A 10,195-nucleotide genomic window follows, 5' to 3' on the forward strand; every position below is an offset into this window, starting at 1 on the left:
GCGCGCGGGGCGGGGCGGGGCGGGGCGGGGCGGGCACTGCCGGCTCTGCGCGCGCCGCCCTCCGCGCCGGGCGCGGCTCCGCTCGGCTCGGTACGGCCCGGTACGGCCCCACCCCCCCCCCGGGAACACCCCTGGTGTGCACGCGGCGGGGGCACAGCCCCGGGGCACGCCCGCCGGTGCGACGGCAGGGACACGGCCGCGGTGCGCACACCCCCTGCACACACCGGGGCACACCCCCGGGCTCCCCCCGGTGCACACCCCCAGGGCACACCCCGGGGCACAACCCCAGTGCTCACCCCCAGTGTACACACCCGTTGCTCACCCCCCGTGCACACCCCTTGTGCACACACCCTGGCTCACACCCACTGCACACATCCAGTGCACACCCCAAGTGCTCACCACCGGTGCTCACCCCCAGTGCACACCCCCAGTGCACACCCCCAGTGCACACACCCGTTGCTTACCCCCCGTGCACATCCCCGGTGCACCCACCCAGTGCTCACACCCAGTGCACAACCCCAGTGCACAAACCCTGTGCACACCCCCTGTGCACACCCCCCGTGCACAGCCCCAGTGCTCACACCCAGTGCACACCCCCAGTGCACACCCCCGGTGCACACCCAGCCGGGGTGCAACCCCACAACACGCATCCCTGCTCGTAAACAAGGGCGTGAGCGCATTACACGCGCTGTGGCACACGCTGGAGCACGCGCCCGCTTTGCACGCTGGTGTACGCACACGCACAGAGCGTGCCCGCACCCCCGGGAAGCACCCAGTGACGCACGCACGCGCGGGTGCTCACCCTTTAACGCGGCACGCACACTGGGACACCCTCTCGTGCGCCGTGTGCTCGCGCCCCGGTGCACACGCAGCCCTGTGCGTCGCCAACGATGCGCGTGCACACACACGTGCTCCCGGGGTTCCCCTCTTCGGGAGGCTCCGGTTAGGGTCTGACCCGGCGCAGGGAGGGCCGGAGCAGGGTGGCCGGACCCCGCCCGCGGCTGGACAGGCCGACCCTGGGGGATACGAAGCCGGACACGGCGGAGCTGCCCGCAGAGCCGTTCTGCGGCCAGCGCTTCTCCCCGCGCCGCCTGTCCACAGGGAGGGCTGGAAGCCCGCCGGAACCGACTGCTCGGGACGGTGCCGGGCTGCCTCGGCCGGGAGACAGCACGCCGTTAACGACGAGCATCTCTCAGCGAGCCCAGCAGCCAGAGCCGCTCAGCCTGTGTTACAGCCCTTCCGCTCGTGTCCAGCTTTGGGACGTCGCGTCGGGGTCGGTCAGATACACTCAAAATCCCACGGCCACGCGTGGTGTGAAGGCTGGTGGCAGCTGTCCTAGGACAGGCGACTTCAGCGCATGCCCCGCAGTCCCTGGGCTCGGATATCCCATCGCTGTCAGGCATGGGCGGCCCAGCAGCCCGGGGAAGCTGGAGCAGGGCTTGGGGAACGCAGACTCCATGCAGAGACACCTCCAGGCTCTCCAAAACCGCTCTGTGCGGTGTGCGTCATCCCGCCTGAGCACTCAGGGTGGACAGAGGGACCTACAGGGACAGGGGTCTGCCCCCAGCACCGTCCCTGCCACCGCCCAGGGCACGGTCCTGCTGCAACAGCAGAGAAGCACACAGAATCACAGCATGGTCGGGGTTGGAAGGGATCTCTGTGGGTCACCCAGTCCAACCCCCTGCTGAAGCAGGGTCACCCAGAGCAGGCTGCACAGGATCTTGTCCAGGCGGGTCTTGAATATCTCCAGAGAAGGAGACTCCACAGCCTCCCTGGGCAGCCTGGGCTCCGTCACCCTCAGAGGGAAGAAGTTCTTCCTCATGTTCAGCTGGAGCTTTCTCTGCTTCCGTTTGTGCCCGCTGCCCCTTGTCCTGTCGCTGGGCACCGCTGGAAAGAGTCTGGCCCCGTCCTTCTGACACCCACCCTGCAGATATTTATCAGCATTTCTAAGGTCCCCTCTCAGCCTTCTCTTCTCCTGGCTGAACAAGTCCAGCTCCTCGTAGGAGAGATGTTCCAGTCCCCTCATCATCCTCGTAGCCCTCTGCTGGACTCTCTCCAGTAGCTCCTCATCTTTCTTGAACTGGGGAGCCCAGCACTGGACACAGCACTGCAGATGGGGCCTCACCAGGGCAGAGCAGAGGGGAAGCAGACCTTCCCTCGACCTGCTGGCCACACTCCTCCTAATGCATCCCAGGATCCCATTGGCCTTCTGGGCAGCCAGGGCACACTGTTGGCTCATGGTCACCCTGTCACCCACCAGGAGACCCAGGTCCCTCTCCGCAGAGCTGCTCTCCAGCAGGTCAGCCCCAGCCTGTACTGGTGCATGAGGTTGTTCCTCCCCAGGTGCAGAACCCTGCACTTGCCCTTGTTGAACTTCATCAGGTTCCGCGTGTGGGAGCGCGGCGAGAGCAAGCTGGCAGCTGTACGAGTGGCCCTGCGCTGCGCCCCGGGCCAAGAGATCCGGCGGTGGAGGAGATGCAGCCCTTGCAGCGGTGGAGGACAGCGGCAGCGAGCACAGCCGCCTGCTTCCGTCACCCCTTCCTTTGTCCCAGGCACGCAGAGCCCGGCGTGGGGAGCCGCAGCCATCCGGGGCACAGGGACGCGTGAGCCGGAGGGGGGGCCGAGTCCCAGCTCAGCTGCCAGGAGGTTTTTCTGGCTGCGGTGGCAAGCGGACACATGGTGTGGCTGTACCTCTGCCCGGCCTCCCCGGCACAGGCAGAGGAACAGCCGGTTACCGCCTGCGGCAGCTCCTGCTTCCTTATCGCACCGGGCAGGCGGTGGCCGGGCTGATGCCGGTTGGAACCGCCGAGCCGTGGGACAGCGCGAGGTCCCCAGTTTCTCTTGCAGCCCTGCCACCAGCACCCACCCAGCTTCCTGCCACCTCCCCGGGGCTGAACACCTCCGGGCTTCCCAGCAAGGCAGCCGGCTGCCCGAGCCCGTGAGATCCCAGCCGGCCTCGCCAGCCCCGCTCCCCGGGCTGGGCTGCCCTCAGCAGCTCTCCCCCGGCGTGGGGTTTCGCAGGCACCGGCAAACCCCGGCCCAAGGAGAGTCTCCATGTTGCCCAGAGCTTTCTGGGGAGAGTGGGATGGAGCTCGGATGCTGGTGGCGTTTCACGGTGCCCTCGGCAGGCGCGAGGAGCGGTGAGGGCCCTGAGCCGGGCTGGAAGGGGAAGCACCTGTTTTCGCAGCACCCTGGGGTTTCCTAAATAGGTCACTGCTTTTTTACAGTCTCTGGGATCTAGAAAAACCAGTTGTTCCGGACAACCTGTGACCCGCAGCGATGGCTCCCCAGGCGCTTGCCGCTTTCCCCCCAGGTCCTCGTGGGGGGGGGACCTGCCACGCCAGCAGCGCTCGGGGTGAGCTGGGAGAGCGGCTGGGGAGCCCGCCGCACCCCAAACCGTGCCCCAGCTCTCTGCCGAGGGTGACCCTGCCATGCCCGGCGTGGGGTGTGCATGGGGGGCTTTCTCCCCACGCTGCTCCTGGCCCGGTGTGGCTGCCGGCTCCGGGCTTTGCCCTGGGACTGTTTGCAGCTGGAGCCAGCATTTTCCCTTCGGCAGGGGAGTGGGGTCCCGCGCGGGGTGCGGAGGGGTGTGCGGTGCCGTACGCCCCGTACGCCCCGTACGCCCCGTACGCCCGCTGCGGCGCGGCCGGCCCGGGGTGAGCTCTCCCTCTAGTGGCACCAGGCTCCTGGCGAAGCCTCGGCCCCGCCGGGGTGGCCAGAGCCACGGCCAGGGCACGGCCGAGGGGCTGGCGGGAGCTGGGGGACGAGGTCCAAGCCGGCCTCCCGCTCGCAGCCTGGGCCGCCCATGGCGGGGTGCCGGGGGGCTTTGCAGGAGGGGTCCCAGCCCCGCGGAGGGCAGCCGGCCCTGCTCCTCCATTCCCTGACCCGGCGTTGGCCGCGACGCGGCAGTACGGCCAGCCAGAGCATCCCGGGAGCGGGCATCAGGCCTCAGGGCCCTTCCCAGTGACCCCCCCGGCTCTGCCGCCACCGTCCCCATCCCGGCCACCCCCACACCCGGGCTCCAGCGCAGCGCGAGGCAGCAGCCTGCGAGGGGAGAGGCCCCCCCCGAGCCCCAGCGTCCCCCTGCCATGGCGGAGCCCTGCCCGCAGGAGGGGTCCCCCAGGACCCCGCCGCGTCCCCTCGGGGTGGGCTGGGCGGGTGCCATCCCCGCAGCAGTGTCCCCCGGGCCGGGCGCCAGCCGCGCCGCGCTGACAGGGCGCTTTGCTTTGTGCCGGCCGCCCAGCAGGGAGACAAAAGGGTCGGTCAGACGCGGGCGGCGCATTGTGCCGGCAGCCATGCGCTGAGGCAGCAGCCCGCGCCGCCACGCTCGCTTCGTGACCCCCGGGGGTCAGGGCCTGCGCCCGCCATGGCACCCCGGGGCCTGCAGCGCCTGCCATGGCACCCCGGGGCCTGCAGCGCCCGCCGTGCCTCGGCCCTTGGGGGAGCGGCCGACGGGGAAGGGGAGTCAGACCTGGGCACCATGGTTACTGCAGGCCTGAGGCCTAGGGGTGCCTCGTTGCCATGGTTACCACAGGCCTGAGGCCCATGGCCGCTCCCCCAGGCATGGGGCCGGGGGGTGGCAGCCCCTGTGTGGAGCCGATGGGCAAGTGCTGGGGCTCGGTGCGGCCACGAGGCCATGGCTGCCGGGCCGGTGAACAGAAGGCCCCACAACCCTTGCCCGCCATGGGGCCGTGGTGGGAGGAGTGTGTCCACACCGACACGGAGACAGGGACCCACCATAGCCGGCTGAGCAAGGTGATGGCGGTGTCTGGCAAGCACGGTGCCGAGCCCGCCGCTCGCGGGGTCTCGCCGGGCCGGTGCCACGCCATCCCCGCTGTGCCGACCAGCGCCGGGCCGGGCCAGCCCCCCGTGCTCGCCCCGTGACGGCGCGGTGCATTGCCCCTGGAAAATGCCAGAGCCGTCCAACCGTTGAGTCATTGGTGCCCAAGATTATCTGTGCAAACAGCCGCCCCGATTATTTTTTTTTTTATTATTATGATCAAATTTTTTTTCTTTTTTCTTTTTCCCTAAGAATGTGGCTCAGACCATGGGGATGAGCGGCTGAAATCTCCGGGGATCAGCGGGACAATGCCTGCGCGAGCTTTGTGCTGACGGCTCTGCAAACGCCGGCACCGGCTCCCGGCCAGCAGCACCCTATAAAAGCTGAGCCGCTGAAGTAGGCAAACATTACATGGGCGAAGCAGCGGTAACCGCCTGAGCTAGGTGAGTCCTGGGACCGATTTGTACCCCCCCCACCTCACCCCTGCTCGTCCCTGCGGCCGCCAGCCGGCCGGGCAGACACCCATCCTCCTGCCTGGTGGGCAAACGACACCCGGAGGGACCGTCGCCATCTCCAGTGGCAAAAGACAGGCTCACATGTCCCCGCTGGCAGCCGGGGGGGCCGAGAGCTCTCTGCCATGAGGCACCCCACTCCTGGCACCCACACAACCCCGGCCCCCGGCACAGCACCCCGGTTGGCATCTCCCACCCCCCCTGCACCTCCCGCGGGAGGCATAGCCAGGGCACGGAGAGGGGAGCCCGAGGGTTTGTTGGACACCGCCAGGCACCGGGCAGCCCGTGCCCACCGCCGCGGCTCCCGCTCTGGCTCAGGGTGATTTTTCCTAGCGATGGCTGGGCCTCGGGGAAGGTGAAGGGGGAGCCTGGCACTGCACCCCGGCAAGCAAGCAGCTCCGTGCCACGGCCGGGAGGAGGGAAGGGGCACTGCGGCAGCGAGAAGGGAGCGCCTTATTCTGGATGTGTCCTGGAGCCCTCCGCCGTGCCCCCACCCCATCCTGTGGCTAGCAAGAGGGTCTCGCTGCAGCTGGCGTGCCTTGTCCCCAGCAGCAGGGCAGCCACCTTCGAACAGGCACCGCAGGCAGCGGGCACAGAGCAGGCCCCCGGCCCCACGGACGGGCAGCGGGGATGCGCAGGGGCATGCTGCAGTGCAAACAGCTTTTCCTTCCTTCTCCAGACACCGTTCCAGCACCAAAGATGGCTCAGACGAACCCTCTGCCTGTCCCCATGGGCCCGTGGAAGGTACGTCCTCGCAGTCCCTGGATCTCGCCTTTCCCAGCGGGCAGGTGGGGGACAGGGAGAGGGGCAAAGCCAGTCCTCCGGGGCCAGAAAAGCTGCACAGCGGGCAGTGAAGCGGTGGGAGCGCAGGAAGCAAGGCACCCCGTCCTCTGCCCATGGGAACGTGCCTCCTGCCTGCTCTAACACCTCCTGGGTGTTCTTCATCAGCTTCTTTGCAGCCCAGCCGTGTCCTGCTCTTTACCAGGCAGTTACAGCAGCCCCCGAAAGCCACGTGCTGTTATTTGCCCTCCCGTGTCAGCGCAGGCAGGCCGGCAGGGTGGGCAGGGGGGCTGCGAAGCGGGTGGTGGGCACGGCCGAGCAAGGTGGGGAGCAGCCCTGAGGGCTCTGGCAGCTGCTCCGGGGACACGGTTTGAGGCGGGAGCCGAGAGGGAGAGGAGAAGCGCATGTGCAGGTGGGGAGCACCCCCATGAAGCCTGGAGCTGTCGCAGGAGAGCAGAGCATCAGCCAAAGCCCCCCTGGGGAGCCCCCCTCGCCCTTTCCCCCGTTAATCCTCTTTGCCCTAGAGCGTTCGGAGCAGAGGCCGGGAGAACCGCCAGCCACAGCCCTGCCACCCGCCCATCCCAGCACGGCTCCGCTCCTCTCTCCGGACGGCACCGCTGCCCCGGGAACTGATCTCCGCAGGGGTGAGCAGGAGAGCGGAGCGGGGCCCAGCACGACACCAGGGCAGGGCAGCGCGGGCCAGCAGTGCAGGGACGCGCAGAGGCGAGCGGGGCTGCGTCCCAGCCCAGACGGGTCCCTGGTGCAGCCTCCGCCGGCTCTTCCCCGGACGGAGCGTGACCTTCCGTCTCGAAGAGACGCTGAATCCCCTGGGGCCGCTGCCGGGCAGTTCCCAACTCGGCAGCTCGCTCTCCATTCCAGATCACCGTGTATGACCAAGAAAACTTCCAGGGCAAGAGGATGGAGTTCTCTTCGGCCTGTCCCAACATCATGGAGTGTGGCTTTGACAACATCCGCTCGCTGAAGGTGGAGAGCGGCGCGTGAGTACCCGGCGGCAGGGACGCTTTCCCAGGTGGGCTGGCAGAGCGAGGGGTGCCTGAGCGCAGAGCAGGGCCCAGCGCCCTCGCTCCGCTTAGCTGGAGCCAGGCACCGCAGCCGGTGGAAGGCAGGCACGGGGATCCCCCCCTGCCAGGCTGGAGCAGCCAGCCCAGGGCAGCACCGACACAGACACAGGGCCAGAGGACAGCGGCGACGCCTTTGGCGTCGTCCAAAGCTGCCAGGCTTGGAGCTCACCGGTGCCCCGCAGGGATGCTGCCCACGGATGCAGCGAAGATCAGTGCTCAGCGAGTGGCTCCCGAGCCCAGCCGGGTCCCCATCCTGCCCACGGCACCCCATGGAGCACCGTGCCTAGAGAGTCACCTTTCTTGCCCCAGGGCCCAGCCCTGCTCTGCCCTGCGCTTTCCCCGCACCATGCAGCTCCCCAGGGCCAGAGCAGAGCCGTCCTGCAGCCCGTGCTGGGCTGCGCCAGCCGCTGACAGGGGTAGGGAGCAGAGCTGGGCTTCTCCTGGCACCGGAATTTTCCCTGGCACAGGCGAGACATCTCCCGAGCCGCTCCGAGGTGCTGCGCGTAAGGAGCGGTCCCCCCGGCAAGCATCCCGCTGGGGCCGGGGAAGCAGACGAGATAGATTTGCGCTGCTATATTTAGGATTTGTAACGCTAACGGGATTACAGCGGCATGCGTGCTCACGCCGTAATCAGCTCCCTGCTCCAGTTGCCGTGTTCCTCGGCAGGCTGGTCACCTTGCACAGCGGGAGGCCGACCGCGGGACACGGGACCGGCACTCGGTTTGGGTGGGTGGCGAGAGGCCCTCAACCCCCCCGGCTCAGCCTGCCCCTCGGCACCCCGCATGCCCCATAAGCAGGGGGGCTGTGGGCTACACAGCCTGTGCCGTCTGCCCTCCAGCCCCCAGCCCTCCCGCTCGGCTGTGGCTGTTCCATCCCCGGTCTCTGTAAGGGGACGTGCCCAAGAGAGGTCCCCACCCTGGGGACAGGCAGGCTCTCGTGTGGGCAGCACCAGGGCTTGCAAAATGTGTCCCGCAGGGACCTCTCCTCGTTTGTTTTCAGTGAAGAGGGGGGACCCAGGGAGGGGGAAGGCAACAGCTCCCTGCCCTGCCCGCAGCCAGCTGGGTGCTGCCTGGTTTGGGCGTTAGGAACGCAGGTCTTGCCAGCTGTGCCAGGTTCCAGTCAGGAAACCAGTAAGAAACGAGGCCTTTGGGAGAGAAGGGCAGCCAGGGGTGTCCTGTGGCATCTCAGCGCGACACCGACCTGCGTAAACAACCACAGAGCGTTAGGGGAAAGCGAGGCACCCTCGCAGGCTGGGCCGCTTGGGAGGGGAGACCCCAGCACCAGCCACAGCTGGGGGATGCCGGCGCTGCCGTGCGGGCAGCCTCCCAGGCACCAAACGCGGTTACGCATCCATCGCCGCTTCCTTTCCTCCCGGACTTGCGGGCAGAGGCCAGACCCCAACCTCCTCCTCGCACCTACATCCGTGCCCCGGTGCCAGCCCCGAGCTGGAGGCCCAGAGCTGCCGCAGGAAGCCCTGGCAGCCCTTGCCCTGTTTTTGCAGCTGGGTCGGTTACGAGCACACCGGCTTCTGCGGGCAGCAGTTCATCCTGGAGAGAGGAGAGTACCCGCGCTGGGACGCCTGGAGCGGCAGCAACGCCTACCACATCGAGCGCCTGATGTCCTTCCGCCCCGTCTGCTCTGCTGTGAGCGTCCCGGCTCCCGCGGGGCTCCCGCGTCTCTGATCCCACTAAAACCTCCCAGACGGCAGCACCAGGCCAAGGGAGTGAGGCCAAACACAGCCATGCCAGGGGCTCTGCGGGTAGCGGAGGCTCCTCGGGGCAGGCTCAGCTCTTTGCTCCCGTGCCCGGCAGGATTTGCTCTTTCTGCCCTGTTTTCTAAACCTTTTGAGGGAACTGCAGGGCCAGCTGTACCTGCCCAGAGCTGGAGGACAGCCAGCCAGGGACGGTAGCTGTGGCATCGCCGTCACTGACACCTCCCAGGCCAACCCCTGCCCTGTCCTGGCCCAGCACCACTCTGCTGAGCACCTCCACGCATCTGGGCTTTGGGAAAATCAGCCCAGGGTCTGAACACCCCTCCCTCCGGGAAACCCCCCCGAGCAATGCCGCAGGGAGGGACAGCCATCACCCTGCCGTCCCCAGTCCCCATCCCCGACTGGGAGGCAGCACCGCCTCCCCCTCACCCCCTGCTCTCCCTCCCCCTCAGAATCACAAAGAATCCAAGATCACCGTCTTTGAGAAAGACAACTTCATCGGCCGCCAGTGGGAGATCAGCGATGACTACCCCTCGCTGCAGGCCATGGGCTGGGCCAACAACGAAGTGGGCTCCATGAAGATCCAGTGCGGCGCGTAAGTGACGGGCAAAGGGCCATGGGCAGCAGGGACAAGCGGCTGCCATCGCTGTGCTGCCACGGCTGGAGGGGGCACCCCGAAACCCCCTCGCTTACCTCGCATCCCCTTTACGGCCCGCCTGACGACTCCTTTTCTTCCAGCTGGGTTTGCTACCAGTATCCCGGGTACCGTGGCTACCAGTACGTCCTGGAGTCCGACCACCACGGAGGAGACTACAAGCACTGGAGAGAGTGGGGTTCGCATGCCCAGACCTCCCAGATCCAATCCATCCGGCGTGTCCAGCAGTAGCTCCCCACTTCCCAGTGCGTCTCTGCAAGGTTTCTGAAGCTCACCGGCTCCCTTTTGGTGCTAATACTCCCCTCCCGAAATAACCACCCCTTCTTGTACTGCAACGGCTTATGGAACAACACTCCCGAACCGTACCAACCGCCACAACTGCCAATAAATGTGACTGAAAGAAAAAGATCAGCCGGCTCGGTGGGTGTTTGCTGTTGTGTGTTTGGGACTGAAGTCACAGAATCACAGAATCACAGCATGGTGGGGGTTGGCAGGGCCCTCTGTGGGTCACCCAGCCCAACCCCCTGCCCAAGCAGGGTCACCCAGAGCAGGCTGCACAGCACCGCGTCCAGGTGGGTCTGGAATATCTCCAGAGAAGGAGACTCCACAACCTCCCTGGGCAGCCTGGGCCAGGGCTCCGTCACCCTCAGAGGGAAGAAGTTCTTCCTCATGTTC

At 67.3% G+C, this 10,195-nt stretch overlaps 1 protein-coding gene across 1 annotated transcript; it reads left to right on the plus strand.

Annotated features, from left to right (window-relative positions):
- The first annotated feature begins 5,191 nt into the window (after positions 1–5,191).
- Positions 5,192–9,751, plus strand: CRYBA1 (crystallin beta A1). The gene is given in 8 exon segments (XM_075440013.1): positions 5,192–5,209; positions 5,211–5,223; positions 5,972–6,036; positions 6,597–6,716; positions 6,952–7,070; positions 8,656–8,797; positions 9,318–9,460; positions 9,604–9,751. Coding segments are annotated over 8 exon segments (768 nt in total).
- The last annotated feature ends 444 nt before the right edge of the window (positions 9,752–10,195 follow it).

The sequence above is a fragment of the Opisthocomus hoazin genome, chromosome 20 (genome assembly GCF_030867145.1).
Source record: "Opisthocomus hoazin isolate bOpiHoa1 chromosome 20, bOpiHoa1.hap1, whole genome shotgun sequence".
In the NCBI taxonomy this organism is placed as follows: domain Eukaryota; kingdom Metazoa; phylum Chordata; class Aves; order Opisthocomiformes; family Opisthocomidae; genus Opisthocomus; species Opisthocomus hoazin.